This window comes from Melanaphis sacchari, unplaced genomic scaffold (assembly GCF_002803265.2).
Source record: "Melanaphis sacchari strain LSU unplaced genomic scaffold, SCAv2.0 Contig20_pilon_pilon, whole genome shotgun sequence".
Lineage (NCBI taxonomy): Eukaryota > Metazoa > Arthropoda > Insecta > Hemiptera > Aphididae > Melanaphis > Melanaphis sacchari.
Window position 1 is genome coordinate 5,020,482 of NW_020271042.1, and position 27,822 is coordinate 5,048,303.

At 30.0% G+C, this 27,822-nt stretch overlaps 1 protein-coding gene across 3 annotated transcripts in view; it reads left to right on the plus strand.

Annotated features, from left to right (window-relative positions):
- The window catches only part of LOC112593654 (protein jim lovell), a 60,061-nt gene that overhangs the window by 12,415 nt on the left and 19,824 nt on the right, over positions 1 to 27,822 (plus strand). For 2 of the 3 annotated variants that reach the window (XM_025338155.1, XM_025338157.1), the window contains exon 1: positions 21,573 to 22,170. The exons of the other annotated variant lie outside the window; for it this stretch is intronic. In XM_025338155.1, the coding sequence (XP_025193940.1) occupies positions 22,120 to 22,170 (51 nt within the window). In that variant the 5' untranslated portion in view covers positions 21,573 to 22,119. Of the gene's footprint in view, positions 1 to 21,572; positions 22,171 to 27,822 lie in introns of those variants that run through there. 3 annotated transcript variants of the gene reach the window in all.

The window sequence follows — 27,822 nt, forward strand, 5'->3', positions numbered from 1 at the left end:
TTATATACGATAAAATACTTCGTGTAAATTTACTATGTAAATACCAAGCACACTGATTTGCCAATTAAAATAACTACATAACACAACATTGAGATTTTCATATTTTGTCATTTATTTTTACATTTAGTTATTATAATTTTACTTTTACAGTGACTAAAGTAATTTAAAATTAATTTCCGTGTTCATTTATTTTGTATACGTATTGGATTGTTCAAAATTTATTTTAATTTTAATAACACTATAGTAAACTAGTAAACTTAAAGGCAAGGTATAACGTATTAAAAACAAGAGCATCTAAACCTTTCATTGCTGTTCGTAACATTGGCGAATTATTTACATTAATTTTCAATAACATCACATTATGTGTGTTCTAATGACAATATTGATAATTGGATCAGATTTAAATATAAGTCTGTAGATGTTGAGCTTGGATGAAAGGTAAAATCCTGGTTTGTTTCATAATAATAATATAATATAATAAATATTGTCTCCGCACTTCCATCCATTTTAATAATACTGCTGTCCCAATTAAAAACACATATTATACGCATTTTTGTCGTATCATATTCGCCACAAAAAGTACATTTTGACAGACACGTTTATACAACATGTTATATTATTATACTTCAATGTTAATTCAATATTGATATTATCACTAATCACCGTATAATGGTAACAATAATAATAATAATATAATATGTTTATGGTTTATTGCGTACTTATAATAATATATAGGTACTCTGAAGCTGGTTTTTCTCTCTACATGCATAAACTTGAGTCACCGAATAAATATATTGTTTGGAAAAGTCCATAAACCTGCGGTAAGCAACCGCATAACCTGTTTAACCCGACTCCGAATCGTGGTAGTTAATGCACCGCATAAAATAAATACAATCGTGCGATGATATCGTTTGTTGAGAGCTCATATATGTAGTTAAAAGTGCAAATACCTATGTACTGTAGGTAATTGTATCAGACAAACTTATAGAACACGATAATAAGGCGTTCTTAATTGTATTTTAATTCACATTAGTTTACAGTTGTTGTATCATAATAATTATTATCAAATAAGGTAAACAAAAAATATTAAAATGAATGTTATAAATTACCATTGTTTATGCAAATATGATAAAATTATACTATTATTCAGGATCCTATTATGATTGTATATGATTCGATATGTTCAATCTTATTTTAGCACGTTCGATCGATGTCAATGCATTATTTATAAAAACGGTGCATTGACGGAGGTTAATCCACATATTCTTTTTCATAAAAACGCATCTTTATATCAACAACATGATCATTTCACAAAAATATGTAAAAGTATTTATTGTACTGTCATATCATAGTTCAACATAAAATTATATTGTCCGCCAAAATAAAAACCCTATTGTGTGCAAGGTTCCTTATGATATAATAAATCAATGTCGTATCCTATAAATGTATAGTTATTTTTTTTTTTTTTTTTACTATTTTTAACACATTTTGTTGATTTACAAAATATTATTATAAATTATAAATATATACATTAGCTATAGTCAATTCATAAAACATAAAACATGTAAATAATGATAAAAACGGTAAAAATATACATAATTTATTAACGATCAACGGTACAGTGTAACTGTACCAAATATTTATTAAATAGATAATCCAATACAATTGGCTTATCATATAAAAATATTAGTTTGAAACTATAAAAAGTAAACAAGCAGTTTGAAAAACAAAATAAAAATAACTTAAGACATTAAAAATGTTTTTACAATTTTCACTAATTAGTTTTCAATCTTCAACTAATAATATCCATTTAACAATTTTATTTATGAAAGTATACATATAACTTTAAGATGTTATAAAGTTTCAAGACAGGAACAAATTAACTATATACGAGTTTTTTGTTTTCTATATTATCGAAAATAATTTTATAACTATTAAAATATTTATTATTTTATATTTAGCATATTATAAAGGGTACACTGAGATAAACACAGTGAAGGAAAAATTAAAAAATTTGAGTTTTTAATTTTACAAACATAAATGTATTTCCTTATTTTAGAAACTGTTTTTGAGTGAACGAGTATTTTTTTTTTTTTTTTAGCATGTGATCTGTACCTCTAATCTGTTCTTTAATTAACCTATTGTGCTGATCATACTTAAAATTATTATAATTATAATTATTTTTGATAACCATTATAAAACATGTAGCACCTAATAATATACTTGGTCTAAAAGATGTGTAGTTCGCAATATGTTTAATACCTATACCTAATTTACAAAACATATTTTTTTGTGGTTTGAGCTTCATTAAATTCACATATTTTCTCCTTTAATTTATCTATTATGCATAACATTTTTTGTAATTTTACGTAACACGTATAACACAATGACATGATCTTCCACGCTTGTTGGTTAAATTACATAGGCACTGCAATTAGTGTGTGTTTTTCAATTAACTCGAAACGTAATCGATATAAATCGATCAATATAGTTTAAATTATAATATTACGTAAATATTCTGTTATATGATTTATTACAGTATAAATAGTGAATATATGCACATTTATTTTTAAAATTGCTCTTGTAATTTGTCAGTATCGTAACTACACAGTGATTATAGTGATTATCAATCTATATTATCTTTATTTATTGTGTGCACACCTATAATTTAAGCTATTTAAAAAATAAGTTATCCGTGTAGATATGCAGCAAATATACTGAAAAATAAAGATAGGTACTATAGTATAATTAAATATCTAACATTTTAAAACATATTACCAAGAAATCGAAGCTATTTATTAAAACTATACTTAGTTAAATATTTTTAAAAACGTAACTTTGTTTTATCACTTATACTTGTAGTAGTTTTAAAATTGTGTATTTCTGTTAGTTATCCTAAAGATTTACAATTAAACGAATATGTTTACAAAGCCCCCAATAGTACCACTCAACTTCATGATCCTTCATCTAGCAATAAAATAAATTTATAAAAGATCACAAAAATATAAAATAAAATATATTAAATTGCTGCAATTAATAATAAACGTATTTATATAACGTGTGTAGTAAATATGCGGCAAAAGTTTATTTATTATCGCTGGAAATGTTGTCAAATGAAATGACAACAGATTCCATAAGGTTGGCTGATCGCGATTAATAATTCGTCCAGATTATTCACCCACACGTTTCTATCATCCATCGATCATATTAATAAAATCGATACAGTCTCCTTTTTTACTTTGTCTGTTTTAGTAAATAATGATTTAGAGAATCTTTAGACTTTCTGAGACATTCAGCTTGCTGAGACGTCGAGTACGTATGTCCATTAGAGTAGGCGGATGGGTGTGTATAGCATTATTATCAAAAAACATTTTTAGTGAGTATTTTTTTTTTATTATTTCAACATAACTACTTGGAAATATTATGGTCAACTATACTACACACATGTGCGATGTACCCATATCATTACATCATTATTCGTACGTCGCATTTTCCATCACGATTTTGACAATTTCCTTCAGTTTTTTCCACTATTTATACATTTTTTCTGTTCTCCGTCATCTGTTCGTTTCGTTGCGGTAAGATCATATGAACCGGAGAACTGACGTGTGACCATCCAGTGCCGTTTCCTTGCCACAATGTCACGCTTCCAAACTATATCGGTGATTCCGAAATAACCGTCACATCCTCCGTCCGTGGGCATATAATAGTAATAACTAATATATATATATATATATATGTAGAGAGGTAAAGAGGAAAACGACTGGTGGGGAAATAAAAGTGCGAGGTGAATGAAGAAAAAAATAATAATAAAAATATAAAAAAACCTAAGAAGAAAATCGCTATTGTTAACACCTTTGATCTGTTCTCTGTTGGCTAATTAGCCCAGGCCATTATGTTTTTTCCGCGCAAGCACACACACACACACACACACAAACGCACGCACTCTATACTGGGACCGCACACACAGGAAATCTTCGGACTCCTCTCCGCCACTGCTACCACGCAAGTGGTCTCATTGTTGTTAAATATAATATAATAATATTATATATTATTATCGTCACTGTGTAGGTATATAACAATAATAATACGGGTGATTCCGCATCGATCACTACTTGTTGTTGAGCCGCGGGTGATGGAAAAACAACACGTTACGGGCTCTCCTATGTTATTATCAGTAAAAATTAGTGTTATTATTTTCTTTCTTTTGTTTCGTCATTGACTACGGATGCAAGATTTTAACTCTCAAGTCTCGACACGTATAGTTCTTCAACAGCATCTTCTTTACTTATTTAATGGAAACAGATGATTAAATGCATTATTGTCATTATTTGTCAACTAAAGCTCATCATGAAACACGTGTAACCTAGCCAGATAAATCACTATACAATACTACACGTTTTCAATTTTTTGAATACTGAACATGAACGAAAATTTTATAAAAATTTCTGGATAAAAAGGCAAAAAATGTGTTTTATAAATTTTTTGTTTGTTGTTTTTATTTTTATATTTATAATTATATTTTGTGTTATAACCACCTATATTAATACATCATAAACATTTTGTGATTTAACTATGAAAAATTGAATTAATAATATTCAATATATTTGTTGAAATTATTATAATATTGTTTAAAATGTTAATATTGAGTACCACCGGATTTGTACTTCATTTTAATATATTCAAAAAGTTTTTAAAATGTTTGAAACAGAGTTTTTATTCAAATTATATTTATTATGAAACCAAAGAAACCGACATAATTATGTAACAATATTAATATGTTTTTTATGGAGCGAACGGTTCAAGTCGGAAACACGCATATATTCTACAATATACTTACATACATATTGTTATATATAGGTATTATATATTATAATAATTGCCCGTTTTGATAAATCCATTCCGTGGCAAAGAATAATATACGCGTACAGGAATAACAATAATAATAACAACAATATAAACGACATCTAGTAAATGTCCATACTTCCACCAAGCCTCTGATTCAGAAATAACCGTCACATCCTCTTTTCCGCTGTGCACTGTGCAGCTAAGTGAGAGCATGCGCCATTGTTAACACATTTGGCCTATACTACGTCGGTTGATAATAATTAACGGGAATCCCAATTATACGTTTTTGTACCATCTGCAAACCGCACAATTAGGGGACATCCGAAATCCGTTGTCTGTTGGTCTCCTCCGCAGCATAGAACTCACGCAGTCATGCCATTGTCATCATATTCGCATGTATACGCCGAGCACGGACCGAATGGCCTGTCGTTTGTTCATACGTTATTATCCGACATAAAAAACGCGGGTGAGGTATCACAGATCACGAACAAAATCCGATACATCCTCTCTCTGTCGTCATAATCTTTAAAACTGATGTCAGCGGACCGAAGAAACAATCAAATGAGTTGATTGGCTTATCTATTTACTAATATATATTTATATAATAACTTTTATATTTTAACAATGTACTTACATAGTATTTTTATTTAATATTGTGTTTAATAATACATATTATCGTGTTGTAGTTAGGATATTAATATTATTGTATGAGGTCAACACAGAACGCTCAATAATTTCATCGACGCCTAATTATTTGTATGCTAACGGTATTACGTTGTGCTGTTCAGTGCACTTTCATACACAACATAATATAGGTAGTACATTTTGTGCAATCCGTGTATCGTTCGTAATAATTATGATACGACGTACCATACCAATATTATGTTTGTGACTATATCAAGAGCCTATGTGTACACATATATGATATTAAATGAAACGATATGATATCACGCAGATCATACACTGCACTAATATGATACTGAGTCCAAGAAAGGGTGCCTGTGATGTATAAATTAGCGATCGAATAAAATTTGAATTCGTGTTCGGGGAATTTTCCTTTAAACCTAATATTATATGTTTGCGCGCTGTCTGTTATTTATATTATATTCATATATTATATCATATCATGATGTATGTGTGTGTGTAAACTGCCTTTGTAAACCTTCAGATATAAGCATATTATATAATATGTATACTGTATAGGTAGGTAGTGAACAACGAAACCGATCGTTTGATACTGCAGCGTACTTATATTAATCTATATACACATAGTGTGGTAGTTGGTTATATCGTCCATGTACGCTATACATGCGGCGTTTGATAACTGTATGGTTTTCGTGCGTTATTGTTTCGTGTGAAACAAAACGAAAAAAATACCCTCCACGACGCATATCCGGCCATGGGTTGGCATGTCGAACAAAACGTGCATGTGTGTTTTCAGAGAAACATTATCGATCCCCGGCCATCCCCGGTCCGTTTCCCTCATGTAGATTAGTTGGGCCCAAAGTTAAATTTCGTTATTACACACGAACACATTATAAAGGATATACGTATACGTTCACAATCGCGTGAGCAAGTTTAGGGGTTTCTGCGTCACACACATAAGACATTAGTACCCTACCACCTACTCACCCCCTACCCTTACCATGACACACCCCACCATACACTTCCTCTTGAACACGTCCACCGCATCATCCACACCTCAACCCCGAACCCAATGTTAGTACGAACAAGCTCCTCTCTCCACCGTCCGCCAACTCTTCGACCGACCCCACCTTACGTCGTTGCCGGACATACACACAGACTTAAGAATAAATGTCGGCCACAAGCCAACACACACAAACACGCACGTCTCCCTTTTGCATGCGTGTGCACATACACTTACATGAGTATGTATATATATATATATATATATATATATATACATTTATATTCATATACATTATATGTAATGTATAAACTATATATATATGTATGTGAACGTGTGCGAGTATGTGTATGAATATCGATTAAGTACGAGCAAGGACGGTTTCATGTGGTCGGTAGGCCCGTGTGTCCCTTTTAGTCTTCTCCTCAGCGTCTCTCATACCCGCCATTGCACCACCATGTCACACTACCCCTTTAATTAATTACTCGCAAAAGCTCGGGGAACTAAAGACAACAGGAGGGACATACGCGGGCGGTAGCCGACGTTTCTCGGACAGTAGCTAAGAAAACAGACTATGATGATAATAGTGATAAAGTTCGGTCCAAACGTATTTCGTGCAGTGTTACAGTCAGGGTAGATAACCTTAGTGTCATTAGTGTAACAATAGCCCAGTTAATTGTTACTAGTAGAGCGTTTGAAATGCGTATGGGGACTATCATAGTATAATATATATACCGTTATCCAATGGGAGGATTTGACAAATTTACAGATTCACCTTACGGTTGATGGAGTGCTCATTTTTTTTTTTTTTTGTTAGTTTACAAGTGCCTATACCTCTCTCGGGCGTAAGATTTCGTGTGCAAGTAAATTGGAGTATAAAGGCATATCTTGTTACACGGAAAACACTCGGTTTTCACTATAGAAGATAATAAGTTTATTTTTTTAATAAAACATTGTTGCGTAGTATTTTTTTTATTTCTTAAAATTATAGAAAGAGCCTAAATTCTTTTTCTTATATCATTTTGAAATATACTAAAAACAATAAAATAATTTTTATTACTTGTAATAATTTGTGTAGATCCAAATTAATTTAAATATATTTTTCGCATTTAAATTTTTACAATTTGAATATATTCTAATTTAGTAAATATTATTTAATAAATATTTAGTTTTTATTTTAGTTTTAAATTTATTTTCAATAGAATTTTAATAAATAATACTACATGAATTTCTTGTAATTAATATATTTACGTATATACATTAGTTATTATGAACATAAATCTTATTTTTAATAATACATAACGGTTTAAATATTAAATCAATTAATTATTGTTCTGTTTGTCATAATTGTATAAATAGATAACTACATTATCCCTTAATAAATTTAAGACCTTATTTTATATAACTAAGCACATTATATCATTATATCGTTGTATAGCATGTTTAATTTATAAATGTTTATAGAATTCAAAATACAGTTTGATTAATTGTTTAGCCTTAGCGATGAATTTTATTGTATTCGATACTACGATTTCTGATATAATCCAATAATGATCTGTAACTAAATATTAATGTTCGATGAATTTTTCAAATTTATACAGGAAGCATGCTCCGTTTTCAGACTTTCTCCGGAGGCTATATACCTAATGTTCAACAAATGATATTTACCATATTCTTTTTACTATGATAATCACTAGCCCATAGATGATTGTTTCGTTTTTACTTAGTAGACTTTCTTTTTAAAATATCTTAACACGTCCATATCAAATACGAAAACTACTGTTTGTTTTACTTATTTACCTGTGAAAATATTACATAATTTAATTTGATAATTTTATCTATATGACTTCACCGCCTCATGTCCTCAACTATATTTTACACTTGGATTATTGGTATCCTATGACAAAGAAAAATGAGTTATTTAAAAAGGAATATTTCTCAATTTTGATGAATTAAAACTAAAATCCATAAAAATATAATTAAAAATAATATCACAATTGAATTATTTCGATATAATTCTACAATTGATATAAAAAGATTATATTTATATAGTTTTTGACAGTTTATCAACATGATATTATTTTAAACATGTACGTTTATCCTTTTTTTCACTACCTTTTACGAAAACTCATGTAAGTCATTGCTCATAGGAGGGTGGGATTTTTATTCGTATAAAATATTGGCATTAGAATAATAGTAATGCTTAGACGCACTAAAAACTAAAGTGAAAAATTAATTGAAATTTCTTCCCATCATACATTTTTTTTTTTAAATTATGCAGTGATTACTGGTTTAAATACTTATTTTACGATTATATTATATAAATACAATAGAAATTCTATGAAAACCATTGCTAGTATATTAATTTTGTTCACTTTTTATTTTACATTTAAATTATAAGGTTATCAGCACCTATGGATATTAAAAAATAATAACAATAATCTATATTGACGTATAATAATTTTTTTTATAAATTTATTTTAAGATTAAAAACAAGTTTAAAAATAATTATTAATATCGAATTATTAATTATTATATTAAAGTACAAGGTATTTTAATAAATTGGACTGTTATTTAAAATCTATTGAGATTACGTGACGAACATGAAAAACAAAACAAAATTCATCGCAGTATTTTTCGACATAATATACTGGGCCTCAGAATAACAGTCGGGACCGATGAAGAGCCATAAAGTATCGCGCATAATAAACTATAATACTCGTATTGTCTACCGTACATAATATCATAAGATACCGACATAATTGAGCGTTGAGTTTGCCAGCCAAATGATTCGCCTCCTGGATATTTGATTCGCATTTTACCTCCCACGTCAAGTTATTATTTTTAATATGTTTTCACTTATTTTTTTTTTCATTATTCCCATCTTTATTCGTGTCGACCTGTCATCGTTGAAAAATCGAATAAAACCACGAATACCGTGGTAAAAAAAAGACACCGCCTCGGGAGACGGACATCTCTCATACGAAGTCAATTACCGAATTATCATGCTCCTGGTGTTTAAATGATTAATGTGTACTCTATGGTCGGCACGGTCGCGGTGGGTTGGACGAAAAAAAACGAAAAAGACGGGAAAACATTAAGTATCTTACCCACCGGATGCAAATTACCTCCAAGACGTCGTCATTAGACCACGATTTTTTCCGTGCGATAGGATATATCATAAAGACGCCTTTTTTTATTTTTCCTATCTGCGTTTTGTTTCTATGTGTGTGTGGACGTGTGCGTGTGATCGTGCTGGTGTCAGTGTGTGTGTGTGTGTGTGTGTGTGCCATCATTAGTCTTCGATCTACCTGAGCGTGACAATGTTTCCAGGGTCGAAAAGAGACCTGACGTGAACACCGTGTACACTTCCGACGAGTATATTATGATGTGTTAAAAGTGCCGGTATACGCAGAGACGCTATATGCACATGTAGGTACCACACTACCGTGATTACCTTCGATGACCGAAGTACACGACATTTGTTTGCTGAACAATTTACGAGTATATTATTATTTTTTTCAATGTTGTCGACTTATTAATCTATCCCGCTGCAGCTGAACCTTATAACCGTGTGTTAGTAAACGTTTATTAATCGCCGCCCTACTATATGTTACATATTACACCATAATTTATCTTATCGTTGTAATATTGTAAATTATCATTAATATTAATACTCTGAAAAATAGAATTTTAGAAATATTTACATAAATTAGATTTTACATGTGACATGTTTACATCAATGGCTGTTAGTTGGTAATAAGTATTATCGTACATATTAAAAGTTATAACACGAATAGCACATTTTTATCATATATTTATGTTCAAGTTTTTTCTCATCTCTAAGTAGTGGAGAACTAAAATTCAAGGGCTCATAAATATAATCGTTTTAACAAATAACTCGTTACATATAAAATCGTTGAGTCAGATGAAAATAATTTTTCTTGTTGGTACCTACCTAAAAATTAAACACTAGTCGCACGGATTTATGACAAGAAAATTATGTTGCGATGTAAAACAGATTGAAAAATCTTCTAAAATATTTTCAATGAACTCCAATATTTTAAATATTTATGTATGCACGTATTACATATAAACATTATAAACGCAAAATGATTTAATAATTATTTCTTAAATTACAGGAGTGATAGAAAAAAAATATCGATACATAACTCCCTGTTTTGAGACATGCTATAGATGCTACGTCTATCACATAATAATCGGCGTGCGTTTTCAATGAACTACACTAATTTTAATATGTTTATAGATCTGAATTAGTCGAGAATGTATTCTATTAGCGAGAATTTTTTAGTTTTTAATTTTATTTTACTAACATTTATTATTATTTTCTTTTTGAAGATAAAAAGGGGTAGAATAAATGTACCGTTATTTTTAAAATCGTAAATACGTCGCATCATTGCTCAAAATATATTGCTATACATTATAGATATAATATATATTTATTATAGTACCTATTTCAATTTCTCTGTTCTTTCAGTTTTTTTTTTTTTTTTATTATCCATGTAATAATATTATTGTACTTATACCGATTACCATTTTGTTTGACGGTTATTGGTATCAATGATTGTCCGGTTCGCGAGATCATCTAACGTACGAGGTGAGTGTCAGTGTAAATTATATAAAAGCAATACAAACAGAAAAATGCTAACGGAATGGCTTATCATAGTGTTACTGTAGTTAATCTCGCGGTAACATTATCGTCTAAATTACACATAGGTTTATGGAACTCGACACTAGTGTATTTCAACATAAATGTGATTTTCTGATCTTCGAAAAAAAACAACTACTAACTACCAAACAAATGTATATTTTACGAACATTACACCAACATTAGAATATTATGAACGTTTTTCCTTGAAAAAAAAAATGGACCTTCTACTCACTCGTTTGTGACATTTATTGGTCAGACCTAAGCCTATTTAGTCACATAAATATATATATGATATTATGTAAGTGATGTGAACATCATAAATTATAAGCGAAAAGTTAATTCTTGAAGTGATTTGTCATCGCTTTTGTCTATGTAGATATGTAATTTTATATAATCAAAATAAAAAAAATCGTTTTTTTCTCTCTTTTTCATCCTTCGCATAGAATTACCTATTACCTATTACACATAAACAGGATTATAATATGTGCCGGCGTGACAGGAAAAAAACATAAACAGTGAGGTCTACTAGTCAAAACATTAACGTCTCTTTTTTTTTTTTACCTCTATCCGCCGTGTACCGCATGTCATATACAATATTGTTGTTTCTTTTCTTCGTCAGCTGGTAATGACCGCCGCCCTCAACACGTTTTTATATTAAGTGCAATGATATGTTATGACTCATGACCAAATGGCAAAAATCACACAAGCTCGTTCAACCACGGCCTATAAATGATATTGTTGTGTATATAACGAAATTCTAGTTAATGATAGGTTAAAAATTAAATGGAAAAAGTATTAACATAAAAAGAAATAGAACGGGATTCATAATAATTATTATTAAACAAAACACTTTTATGACGACCTCAATTCGACTGAATCTCGTGATGTATACAAAGCAGTCCAAATGATTACTGTACTACTATTTCGTAAATACTTATAACTCTGAATTTGAATGTAAAGTACGAACATATGTATTGTATTATAATACAATATGTAGTTGGTCCTAACAGTCTACTGGTGTTGTTGATTTTTTTTCAATAATATGATAATAATCTAAATTAATTGTAACAAATTGTTTTATCGACATTGTATTTATTAAGTGATGTTCAGCGCTATATTTAACTTTTTTACTAACGCCATTTTGGATAAATTTAATATACTAAAACTATTGTCAAAATTATGGCAATTACTTATATTTAAGTTTAAATTCATTGATTAGATACTTAACTATATATTTTTCATACAGTAGTTTGAATTTTTTCAGATCATTAATTTTGTTTTGGAGTTATACGAAATGAATGTCAAGATACTAATAGCATATAAAAAAAAAAAAAAAAAACTATAGAATTTAGCAAATTCCGAAATTATTTATATAACAGTGATTTCTTCATACTTAACCATATTTTTTTACCAACTTGATTATAATTGAGTACATTTATAATTTATAGTTATTCTATTATTTATTTTATGGTTGTTAAGTTGTAAAAATATATGTTGGTATATATACAATAATATGTTTTCTGAAATCTTATACAACATAATAGTAAACTCTGCATAGATTTCGTAAAAAGACATATAATTAGTATGTCACTATGTCATAATACATGAGAGAAAGAACTAAATTATGATTTTTATTGTACCTACTGGTTGGTTAATGTGGTAACTTTATATTACTTAAGTGCTATCTAAAAATTTAATATTTAGTTTAATTAATAATTCTTTCTGTAGCAATATATTGAAATTATATTATATAATTCCACTCATAATAATATTCACAAATATATTATTTTATTGATTTTATTATAATCAATTTTGAACGATCCGAGGTTATTTTGTTTTGACTATGATATTATTATTTTTTATTAAATTGGAAATAAAAATAATATTTAATGACTTAAATTAACCACAAAATGAATATTATTTATTTCAGTAAATAATAATATACAACTTTTATAAATAAATAGTAAGGAAAAAATATCCGTACATATATACATGAAGTACCTATGGCATTATTATCGTTAATGGTACTAACTTCAAGTTCAATAGTATAATATAATACATAATGTTTGAAGTACTATAACACACATTAGACATCGTACCATATTTAATAATTTATAATAATAATGATACAGATATGTAGACACATTTTTAAAACGTACATCACTTGATTTTTTAAGAAAAAAAACCTTTAACTTTCTACCGAGTATAATAAAATATATACGAACAAGTACTCGTATAGGTATAAATATATACAAGTCTACAGAAGCAGGACACGAAGATTTGTGCCCACGCGCGTTTATTAACTCCTTGTTTGTCTTTTGACTCGTTTCAACATATATGAAATAATATTATATATATATATATACCATAGTTATATATCTGATATTATATCATGACACACCGATATTAAAATGGCATGTAACTCTGTAGGAAGCGTGATGTTTACCGCTCTGTATTTTCACCCTCGAAAAAATAATATACCTACACAATATTAGAATAATATAAGAACATGGAAACATGGAATTTTTCGGTTTATTTATGTATTATATAAAGATCTAAAAAAGTTATTACATATAATAATGACGATAATAATAATAATCCATAAATGCGTATCGGTTCAGTCACTGTTCGACACTATGAGTATATTGTGTTGGTGCGGTAGGGTTTCAGTGGAAGCAGTGTCAGTGGTTGCACCATGGACTTTGCGGTGTATATTATATATATATATATTGTAGGGGAAAAGAATCCATCCCCTTGCAAAAACGTGAATGACCACTTAACAAGCTGATGGGGTCGTAAGACCCTGTTTGGAACTAAATACATCCTTTTTTTTTTTGCCCTTTTTATCCGGGTCAGTGGGCCACCAAGGTCCATTCAAGGAAAAATGTTTTCTCCCCAAATCTATTCTACATAGATCACTACGACTCGCGGTCATATTCACTAGTTTTTTAGTTTTTACTTATTGTACACATAGTGTTTGTATGAAAGTGCAAAGTACATTGACACCCCAGCACATAACAAGCAGCGCGTAATTGGTCCACTGGCGACCCGTAACGTAAATGGATCAATTACGGAAATGCGTCAGATGTAAATGCGAATGTTTGGCAAACTGCTGATGGGCAGAGTTTGCCTGATAAATATCCGGAAGTTCCGAATAGGGTTGAATGTACCGGGTGGACCGTGGCATACGCGAATTTACGAAAATGAGTATACATGTAGGGTATACATCGACGAGTAATCTACCATAGTAATTTAGTTGAAGCCAAGACGCTCAAATAATTACATCCAATCACTTGTAAATTCGTGGACTAAAACAGTTATATGCGTGCATACTTATAATGCCAATAACGGTACACAAATGCGATTGTACGATTGATGGCATTTTTTTTTCTCACCACTAAATACACGTATATTACTTTTTGACAACTTCATTAATCAATAATTTATATAATTAATAAAAATAAAAACATTTAAATTAATATTTGTCAATTAGAATATAATAATAACATTTGTCAAAATTACAAATTGATTTTATTTGTTTTTGTTTAAAAAATGCGTACATTACACAGCTAGTTAATCATCTGATATAATATGTATACTATTCGTAACATATTACTTTCGCATTATTAAATAGTAAAAAACTATTTATTATCCAGAAAACGTTTAAATGATTGTAGTATAACTTATTTCTTTTTTTTTTGTTGAATAATTGTATTCATATTTTTTTAATAATCAAACTACTTAAATAGGTACTATTTTACAAATTTACAATTAATTAATATATTCAATGAAGTAACAAATTGCCTTAATTTAATAATTTATTGTTTTGTTAGTTACTTAGTTATTTGCATTTTATAAATATAAACTTATTTAATTATTATTAATGTTATTTCAAATAAATATATCATTAGCTAATTTAAACAAATTATAAGGACATTTGAAAAAATCAGTTTAATAAAAATACGTAGTTAAAATGTTTTTGTTAAAATTTATGTTAAAATATGAAAATTAAATACATAATTCACAACTATGATATTATATTATTTATAAATGGTGATGTTAAACAATTTTTAAAAATACGATTAAGTACTTCATAAAATAACTTGTGTTTTAGCAGTCTTTCGTTCAATTGCATTTTATTTATTTTTTTCGATACTGAAGGTATATACAACGTGCAAGTATTTATTAATATAAATTTGTCAAACCGCGCATATCACTGTTATCAATATGCAATACTATATATGATTATGGAATTAAATTTGTATATCAGCAGTATTGCAGACTTACGCGATGTATTATTTGCCAACGGTATGGAAATTGCATCTGACTCTCGTCTGTTATTATCATTATCATTATTATTGGTTATTTTCATATTTTTTTTTCGTATTACGAATGTGCGTTATTATAAAATATACCGTCGCGTTGCTGTGGAGAGGCAGAGTGCGGCAACGAGGCTTTAACACACGAACTGCACAGTGAGTTTTTTTAGGGCTAAATAAGAAAGGGGGTTCGGTAACAAATGAGAAGAATATAATAAGAAATGGCGGGGTGGAAAAAAAGGGGAAGAGGAAACAGAGTTCGGACCTGTGCAGCGCGGAAAATAGAATGTGCGGTGCTGGTCGGGGGAAGTAGAAAGACAATGCACACACACACACACGCGCACGCTAGCGAACGCACGCACACATATAAACACACACACACATATTATACACCCTCGTCGACTTATAATTTGCCCGACCGCGCTACCCTCTCACACACCCCTCTAGTCATCATAACACTTCACCCCCGTTAGTTTTACTTTTACTTTTTTTTTTTTTAATGTAAAAAAAAGATCAATATTATCATCTTTTTAAAGGCTACACGCACCCCCACACACCCAGCCCGATTTTAAGAAATCGTTATAATCACGTTTCGCGAGAGAACCCCGTGAGTGGTGGGTTCGATGGACAAGAGGGTTAGTGTGGGGAAAATGTGGTCGCGTAGGGGGAGAGTATTGATATTTAGCGTTATTAAGAATACTAAAAACTCTGCGCGTAAAAGTGTACTTTCGCGACTCGTCGACTGTGCGCCCACATAAATGTATAATAATATTATTTCACACAACACAAAACCTCAAAACCTTGCGTTCATTTGTGGTGGGATAAAAATATGATTTTGTATTGTGCTTGCGCCACGGGTATTTCGGAACGACTAGCTATGTCGTATGATGATTGATGGTGATCTAGTAAATGAACGCGTGTACGTATTATAGCCTTCTGATCTCGCTGTGTGTATAATTAAAAACCGGACGAATTTACAAATTATATGCACCAGAGATATTATTATGTTATTAATAATACTAATAAAAAATAACAAAAAAAAATCAAGTGTACACAAATATTAATATGCTTGAGGTCAGTACTCAATTGTTCAAAAGTAGATAATAAGTATATTAGAACATTTCTATTTGCGTTCTCGTTTCATTTTAAAATGCGTTGGGTAATTGGATAATGTATATGAAAAAGGTATGATTACACCAACGCATAAATCTTATACTCTGCAATATTTTTATTATATGTTCATAATATGCACTATGTATCCGTGTACACATATAGCTCATATAGCTCATATAGCTCATATAGTCATATGTTTATAACTAAAAATATACAATATACCTACTGCTACGCATATAATCTTAAAATAATATAGCTGCATTTCTAATATTTGATTCGTCGAAATTTAATGATTTTAATGTACAAGTAGGTAGATATACATAAGTACACTATACCATAATACATACCTATATTAGTAGTTAGTACCTCTACCATATAAATTATAATACTGTGTACTTTATATTATTTTCAAACAAATAACAATTATTAAATGCTAGGTATGGAGAAATAATAAGTGTCTATGGGTATGAGATTAAATTTCGACCTACTCTTATTATCGTCGTATTATGTTACGGATAGACCTAGTACTGCTATATGTTCCCAGAGGGTTACGGGAATAGAAGCTATCTCGGGAATACAAAACTTAAAACCCACATTGTTTATGTCTTTTTTTTCATAATAATAGTCACCTTATGGTTTTAAATTAAAATAAAAAAATATAAAAAATAAATATTTAATTATAAAAGAGTACTTACGATATTCAAGTAAATGAAGTAAATTTGTATTGTTCCAATCATTTAACTGTCATTAATCTCCAACCTGTTGTTTAAAACTATAATCAAGAAATATTGTACAAATAGCATAGGCACATTAGACTTTAGGTGTTATGTATTTGGTTTTTATTATAGGGATAAACCACATTGCTGTATATATTTTTACTCACTGAATACAGAATAACTAATATTATATTGTAGGTATTGTTTTTGTGACAAGTGCCACATGGATATTAGTGTATACAGTTTATTAAATAACTACAAATTATTGTTCAATTCAATATAAATATTTTATACTTATATAATTACATTCACTATACATTTTCTACTATTCTATGATTGCATTTAATAGTAATGCTGTATATTTTAATATAATTAAGAGCTAAAACAAAATTTAAAATAGGTAGTTTTAAGCGTTATGAACCATTGTATACCCACAAAAAAATTACCTAAAATTACCAAAGTTTAACAAAAAGAAAGTAAAATAATACCAGTTAAAAAATTTTGATTTTAAATAATCAATCTAATTTAAATTTCACGTAAATAATAATTTTAAAAGTAAAAGAAAAAATTAGATATTTTAAACAGGTAGGTAATTAAATATTTATGCAATAGAGTTTTGAAGTATAAGGTGAACTTATTACTTTTCTATGTATAGTAAATTAAAGTTGATTTAACGTAATTAAATAATTTTTATTATTTTTTATCATAAATAATTGTACAATATAAAATTCCAATGAAAATTCACCGGACATAAACGCACAATGCAAACATTATACAAAAAAAAAATTAATGTTTGCTTTATTTTTTTTATTTTTTTATTAATTTTAGATTGATTAAAAAAACGTTTCTATTAAATTTTTTTTCCACTTAAAATAATTTAACTTTGCATTACATTTGATCTAAAAATTTGAATATCTAATTGTAGTATGCTAATAGTTAACATAATAAATTCTATATATGTCTTATAAATTTTTTGATTTTGCCGGCAATCTTCAAACTTTCCCATGAATTATCTTCAAGCTACATTCCCAAAAATTACACATTAATCTCAAATTATATGTCTAACGTAATAAATAAAATACCTGAAAATATGTAGTCTGAATTAATAGTTTAGTGTATTATTATTTATTATACGCATAATAAGTGACATTTTATTGTTATAGTTATATTATAACTAGTAGTTATATCTACGCTGTATCAATTATCAACTGAATATACTGGAAAAGTCAAAACAGATGATCTGATGTACATTTTATAGTAAATCATTTATCATGGATTTTAAAATTTATTATATTTATATTATATTATACGAGTATACTAAAAAAAAAATTAAACATCTTGGTGTTTTCAAATAATCTATAATGTACAAAATATAATTGAAAAAATAATAATAAACTAAATATTAATCAGCTGTATAGATAATGATGTATAAATATTAAATATGTATATATTATATATAAATGTTTATTCATAATATATTCAGTAGAAAATAACTTAAGAAAGTTGATTTAATCCGTCTAGTCTTTAATAGAACTTCAAAAATGTACGAAAAAAAATTAAATAAAACAAAAATTCAGTATTAGTCAAATATATTGTTTAGTTGAAATTAATAAATTGTTTTTGTGTTTATTAAATAATAAAATATTAAACAAATACGAATATTTTAAAAAAGTAGTAATTTTAACTAATATATAGTGTATATTAATAGCTCAACGTGTATTATTAAAATAATATGTATATCATTAATATTGTTAACTACATTATCATATCAAAAATAATAATATAAATATATTAAAAATACGATCCAACTAATATTCTTTTGTTTATAAAGATAAAATGTTTAATGTCAAGTTATAAAGGATACAGCTACCTATCATGCTTACCCCTCAACACTCAAATCTTCAACTGGGGAAAGTTACCAACTACAAAGACTGAATCATATTCAACCCACTTAGTGATTATTATCATATTCATTTTACATTTTGTATTTTATTTAAAATTATTAATTTTTATCATGTTAATTGTTTGTTGAATATTATGAAACATATAAATATAATATATTATATAATTATTTCCCTCTAAAGTCGAGCCTATGAGTGTTTGAATCGATTAGATGGGTTAATTACCATGCGTACAGTTTCGACACCATATAGTATGTTATAAACAGAATGTTCTCAACAAAAATAATTTATTACTTTAGTTAATTGCTGTGTTTGAAAAATATCATGTTCCTAAATAGTTCTATTTTTTACAATGATAACTATGATTTATTTATAAAGACTTAAGTTTTATGTCGTTGAAATCAACAAATATACCTAATATTTCTTATTTTCTTCACATACCAATTTTATTTTCTTGTTTATTAATTTTTGCAACGATCAAATTATAAGACGGTGAACGTTCATCGATCAATGCAGTGTTCGTGTTAATAATAATATTATTTTTAACTATTTTTAATCATCATGCTAAAATAATCTTATGAATAACAGTTTATGGATTAAAATCGTTTAATTGACTTGACAATACTATAAGTATTATGTTTTTTTTATGTTAACTACACAGGTAAGGATTTAAATTAATGATAAGTCCTCTTTTATCTCACTCACTAATAGTCTTCTTTCAAATCGTTTATCTAACAAAAATTGTATGTAATAATACTACATCAAACTCCCTTCTCGTACTGAGTCTGGGATCTTTTAATTGACCAAATAACATGCACATTCCATGATGTTCCATCAATGAATGGATTCTTCACACAAGTCAAAATAACCACTAACCACCTATTCAACATATATTATCACTATTGCTATTGTACAACTTAAGACTTACAGATTTTTAAATATATTTATGGTTAACAAAGAATAAAACTACATACTATTATTATGTATTTTTAGATATAGAACGAAAGAAATTTTTTACGTGACACGTGTTAATGTAGATCTTCTCCAAAATTTTATATAAAAAATTGAAATTGCCAATTTCATATTTAATAAATAACGATCGTAAATTATGACGTACCTACATAATGTAGATAATTATTAGGCTCTTAGTTATACAAGTAGTTGTAGAATAGGCATACATGCGAACCTGGTTATTAACTATTATTTTAGATCTATGTTTTTAACTAGTCTGTAGCAACGGGTGACTTATCCCAGATGAAAACTATTAACACTTCTGGTGTCGTCTCTATTATTGTAAATACATGTTTTTAAATCAAAGACCATGAGTTCACAGTCGGGTCGCGCGTCGGTGCAAAAGTTCCACCCGTGGACATTTCCCGGTATTTCGTGAGTTGCGGTTTAAGTGTGCGATATTATACCATATGGTCACAACGCGGACCAACCAGGACACGATAAAAGGGCACACGACACGACAGAAAACGTCCGAAACGGTGAACATTTTTTGCAGGCACATGACGATCGGCTAGCGACAACGCGGCACGACAGTATTGCGTACTATAGGTGCGGGCGATGGTCGCGCGGCGGCGGTTACGCAGCCGTGCTCTCGTTTGAAGATCGCCGGACACGCGGACGCGGCACATCTTCATAGGCGGCGGGTGCGCTGAGCGAAACGGTCGGTCCGATTGGCAGTGGGGCGCGTGCAGCTCGCGATCCGAGCGCGAAATCACAGCGGTCACCGACGGGCGCGGATCACGCGGCCCGACGCACGCCGTCGCGGACACGCCGCGTCCCGGGGACGGGGATGACGTCCATCTCGCGCGAGAGAGGTATAACGATATCGCCGCGACCAGTGGTGCAGGTGGCGGACGGATGACGGACCGGCCGAATGCGCTTTTATCGCTTATTCGCCTGTTCATATCGTCGTGTGTGTGTGTGTGTGTTTTTTTTCCGTGTCGTTATCGCCGTCGCGGTCGTCGTGTGCACACGCAGGCATATCAGATGTATAGGTAATAATACAGCCGACGGCCGCGGCGGTGGGTCAGCCGACCCTTCAAGACGCTTCGAAGCGCGCGCGAGTACGTCGCCGTAGCGCCGAGTCGACCGTCGCCGCGACGACGGCGGCGGCGTTAGTGGCGTGCGTGGCGAGGCGGCGGTGGCGTGACGTGTGAAGGGCGACGAGGAACCGGCGGGGGCGGGTTAGCGATGCGGCGTCGTCGGAGGCGGCGGCGGCGGCGGCGGTGAACGGCGAGTCGCGGGATGAGGAGGTTGCCGCCGCGGAGGAGTAGGAGGAGGGCGGTCGCATGCAAATACACGCGCGCACACACACGCACACGCTCACTCGGTCGGTCGGTCGGTGGGCACACGCACACGCACACAACTAGTCATGTTAAAACCATCACATGCCGCTGCCCTCGGCACACGCTAACGTGCGTCTTCCGCGGACGGAGGTGTTTTACTGTTCGCTCGTACACGCGTCGCGTTCATTCTTCATTTTTTCTCCTAGTCGTCACTTTTTCACACATCCCGCATACATCATTATTATTATTATTATTATTATTATCCTAATCAGTTATCGTCGTCATCGTTATTATTACAATAATTATTATTTGATATCGTTGTCGTCATATTCACCGTCGCCGTCGTCATTGGCAAGGTACGACGAAAAACATAAATATTTTGAAAATCGCGAGTGCATGTGTGTGTGGGCGGGTGAAGGGTACACCGTACGCTCCGCCGACGACGACGATGTTGCGCAGACAAAGTTCGATTGGCCGGCGGTCAGCGGGTTGACCGTTTGAATTCGATTCGTTTTCGATTTCTCGATTTTCGTTTCCCGCCGCGGCCCGTCGAAACGGTTTTCAAATTACTCGTCGTGTAATCGTCTTCTCCTCGCCGATCTAAAATGATCGATCGACGACCGGATTTGGAAGTGATCGACGTATCTCAGAACGGGGTAAGATTCAATATCATAGTCCTTACTCTAGTGGTTTGATTTTTCTTCACCGTTGTTCGTTTTTTTTTTTTTTTTTTTTTTTCTTTCGTTAAATTTTTTGGGTTTTTTTTTTTTTTTTTTTTTCGTAACTCGGTGGGAAACTTATAATGTGTCACGTAAAAACTTTTTTTCGGCATCTCGCAATCGTTTTAAATCGCTTATACAATATTTCAAGAGAACACGATAGTATCGTAGTGTTTTCATTAATACGAAAATATATTAATATTTACCTGTAATATTATTTAGGTATATAAACATGGAATATTGTATTTAAACCAATAATTTAACGAACAACAACACGTAATTATCTTATTTATTCGTAAACACGACCAACGAGTGTGTTTACTTATATCGTAATTAAAATCATATTAAGTACACTATTTTCACTCATACGTATTTAGATATTTTATTAAAAAAAATAAAATAAAAATCTGTGATTATGATGTAATCCATATTATATTATTATGATGTATATACTTATATGCAATTAGAAAATTGTAATTGATAATAATTTATGGAATACAAATATTAGCTGTTGGTTTATCGCAATAATAAAAGTTAAAACAAATACGAACAAAAAACAATAATACGAATAAAAACACTGATATCCATGCGTTGTAACAAATACTATGGTGCTTATAGACGTAAATAGTACAGTATATACGGGCGAGTGTAAAAATAAAGCACTGCGAATTTCCCGCCAAAAAAAAAGGCTATTGCCGTGGTATACACATTTGAAATGCGTGTGTAAAATAGCATTTTTATTACAGTTTAGTATTTACCTCCGGAAACTGTTTCGTCCAGGTACTGACGGTATCCATTGATTTTAAATGCCTATAATATACCATCAGTTTTTAATAACATCGAAACAAATCAAATATAATTTAAAATTTAAATATGATACATTGACGAACTTACTGACAAAACAAACTCCACGCGCAGTGTACAATGTACATAATAAACCTTAAGTAAATATATTATAAAGTAATATGATATGCAATTTTACAATTTTTACGCATTATTATTGGTTCTTGTGACTTAAAATAATAATAATAATAATAATAATATAATGTTTGATTTATCTAAATTTTAAAATTTTTTAGCTACTTGATTTAACATTTTTTTTTTTAAAGTATTATTTCAATATTTTATACTTTTTTATGTTTTTGCATCATAAATTGTTTTCGCCAAAAAATCGTTGTTTATTCACAATTTCTTAAAATTATTGTTTTTTTTTGTAAAATTTATAAATAAAACTTATTTAATTTGTTTTTAAATGTATATCATCCAATATTTTTAAAATACATTTATTAATACAATTACATTAGGATTAAACAGTAATTAAACATGAAATGTATATATTTCATTAATATTTATTTAATCGGTTGTTCTCGTTGTTTGGTGGATAACCGTACATGTTGTCATTATGATATTACTCGGAGTTTATAATTTATTTCAAGCATTTAAAACATTTAATTTTCGCATTTATTAATTGAAGGTAGTATAAGTAATAAGAATTTGAATCCATATTTTTACAATATGATACATTTTGGAAAGTATAAAAATCAATTGTAATAAGTGATATATTTAATAATTCTATTTAATATATTCCGTTTCACTGGAATTAATAGAAAAAATATTAAACTTTAAGTAAGGTTAACAGCCTACTTACTTATTGTTCTGAAACCTGTTTATACACGTAATGGTATTGTTTACACGTGTTAAATATTATGTAAAATATCACTAATTTACATATTTACACAAAATCTCTGTTTTTATTAGAATAGATGTACGTTTTTCTATTTTGTATTGTAAGAGAGTTTAACGAGAACATTACACCTGGATTTCAATTTCTTCGAGTTTCAATACTAAAATTGGCATGGTTAACAATATTTCAAAATGCGTAGATACATAATATTAGTTAAATGAAATAATATATAATTATTCGAAATGTTTTGCTACAGTAGTTATGAATTAAAATAAAAAATAAAAATAAAAGTTACAATCATAAAAATAATATATTATTAAGTAACTTAAAGAATAATAAAAAAAAATAATAAATATAAATGTCTGCCATTATCAGTTACCTGTGCGAAATCGAATTTAAGAGGATAACACCTACAATAATACTAATGAGAAAATTGTATGGTAGTGATAGTTTAAATAATAGGTTTACGTTGATGCATCGTAATCAAACATCAAACAATAATATTATACATTTGCTTTATAGTAATCTAAATTAGTATTGTTAATATTGATGAAAAATATAACTTTTTAAGAATGAAATTTTAACTTATCAGGGATTTTGAAAATTCAAATTGTTCTTTCATTTACAAATAATATGTACTTAATCATACAAATAATGCATTTAAAACAAATAAAATATTTGTCTACGAAATTATATGTGATAAATAGATCGGACATAATATTATTAAATATTGTTATGATAAATTTGGTATGGAGCCTCCGACAAAGTAATCTGAAATACATAATATGACAAACGTATGTAATAATCGGAAAACTACTTTTTTTCTATTATATAAAACACTTATCAAAACTACCACGCAACCATCAATTATAAATCAAATATAAATTAAATAATCATTTAAATTTAATTCATTTTTATTAATTATTATGAATTATTTATGTATGATAACATATTTCTTAAATAAAATCTAAACTTTCGGTACGTTTTCACTGTATAAATCGTCGTACTAGCGCGCTGTGAATATATAATCAAATATATAGGATTTTCAAAGGTACTTCACTAATACCATAATGCTGACTTAAACAAAATTATTCTCTAAAATTTTTCCAATGAAAATATTCATTTTATTTTTATTAGCTTCAACTGTATTATCAAACATCGAAAAATCCTACGCCATTTAAAATATACGTTTTAAATTTTAGAACATATTTTTATCGACTCGCTGTTAAACGTACATGTTAACGATAAACATTCAAAACACATATGATAGCGGTAATTTCGGTGGACCGTATGTGAAATTTCTACCGAGATCACCTAAACAGATGTCTTATATTCTTTCAATCGTCCGTTATCATTCAATCTCAGAACGATATATTTTAAACATATTGAAGATTTGCTGGTGGATGGCAAGTAAAACGGACACCTAATAGACGGAATTTCGATGATCATTTAACTTTTTAATGACTTGCTTGTGAATATCGTTGTATAAATTATTGACTACCTATCAATAAATTGCGAATGACCAACCGATAATTATAATATAATGATGTATTGGTGTTATCGTATGGTGATTAGCGGCTGCGATTTTGATGTCCAGTTATCGGCAGTTGGTTTTGTGCAAGTTGAAGTGTTTATTGGACAGTGTGTAGGAAGAGGTGATTTGTACTTAAGCGTGAGAAGAAAAAGGGCGCGGCGAGGTGGAGACAAAAAAGGAAAATAAGAAAAAATGAAAGGAAACGGAATATCGAGGGGATGTGGCCGAACGTGCGCGCGCGCCATCAGTCGAATGAGTGGGTGTTACTCGGGCATATAAGAGGAAAAAATTGGGCGGCGGTGCGGTGTGGCAGACCCTGGGTGGGGTGGGTCGAAGAGCCATGAGTGCTGAGGTAGGGGTGGGTGGTAAACCGAAATAAGTACGTGAATAAGAAAAAATGAAAAAGAGCTCGTTTGCATTTTAATAGCTTTCATTAGTTCGACCAGATATTATTATCCTAACTCCATCAGCTTCTCCTCGCACGATCACCACATCGATATCCATATTTATAAATCATGTATACATATATAAACCTATTTTCAGTGAAATCACGGTAGAGATGGTAAAATGCGATCAGAATCGAGAAAATATTGAACATAAAACTTAACGCGACACCTTGCACGTTGCACGCGAGTAGTAACGATGACATGACTATCGATGACTAGAGCCGTATTTATAAATTTATCACTCAAAGTAAACAAAAAAGTATTCAATTATTTAAGTAAAAAAAAATGTCTTAAACAATATGTTTTTAAAAAATGACAGAACATTTTAATTTTTTTCTTGGATTGTAACTTTCTTTATTATATTATTATAATTAATAATGAGTTAGATAATTTTAATGTTTATCATAACTATAGTGGCATTCATACTAATATTAAAAATAACGGTTAGATACAAGTTACAAAGTAACAAATCTCAATTGTAGAAAATAAGTCAAATAAGTTGTGAGAGTATTAAAATATTAAAATTTAAAAAATTGTATGTAGCCATCCTGTGAAACAACCCCTTTAGCTGCGGTTATCGCCTCCCCTAAATGCGGCGTTTTTAAATCCGTACGTTTATACTATATACCACCATCATCAACTCGTGTCACGTGCTCAACAAAAACAACCAAAACAACTTAAGGCCGTAGTTTTCAGTGCGTGTAGTACACCACGGTATACACATCACGGTTCGTCCCGTATACTATTATATTGCCGACAATGCAACAGGTTTTCGACCTCATCAATGGTTGTAGCTGCTTTACTGATTACCAATGTGGCAAACACTCCCGACCAAGTAAGTAGCCAGTAAACGCTTTTACATGATATCGTGGTTACGGTCGGTATGTTGACATGATGTGGTATATGGTATATGATAGCATAATTCGGGTAGTGCAATGCAATAATTACCGGTCTTTACGGTTGCAGCGTTTATAGATCTTCTCTCCCATACGAAAATACGCAAAGCTATTACAATAAAGGTGTAGCCGATAATGCATCTGGTACAACTAAACGCTGGTATATGATTCACGGATATCTTTCAACTAAAAATTGGGCTAAAAGGCTCAACAATTTGAAATGACATTTTTTTTTCCAAAATTCAATTTTTTTACTATTTGACATGGTCCAAAATAATATTATGTTTTTAACAGCACGATTGAATAAAAATTAATACATAAATTCTATAACCACGCTACAGGTATTTAAAAATTCCAATAACTCTAAATCGTCGTAAAAATTTCACATAAAATTGAATATGAATTTCAATATTCTGTACAATGTAGAAGAATTGACTATATTCAGAACAAACCACCTTACACACTTATAATAAGAGTTTTAATCACACTTGTCCTGTTTTTGAAAAACATCATGATAACCAATCGTTGTCATCATATTTTCTCTAATAAAACGTAACGTACTGTACTTAATAATATTTATAGTGCGATATTATAATGCTATGATATTATTATAATAGTGTACGTAAACTACATAATAATGATGCATATACCGCATAATTGACCTAAGTATACGTATACATAAAATTAATGCCATGGTCGTATCACCGGTTTGAAAGCTCATGCTTTAATAAGAATTCGGTTAGACTTGGATTCAAAAAGATGTGTATTAAGATTTGGAAATACGTCAGATCCACTGAAAATTGGTTATACGAGTCGATGAATGAAACACCATTTTTTCCTAGTTGAATCTCGTAATATACACGTGTAAAATAATATAATATTTTATTTATAGTAACACAGTGTATAGCTTATCAGTAGTGAAATTAAATTGTATAATATATTATATAATAAATTGTCTGTGTTATTTTGATATATAAATATATGATACCATTTTTTAATAAAAAAAAAACCCAAGCTCTCGCAATATAG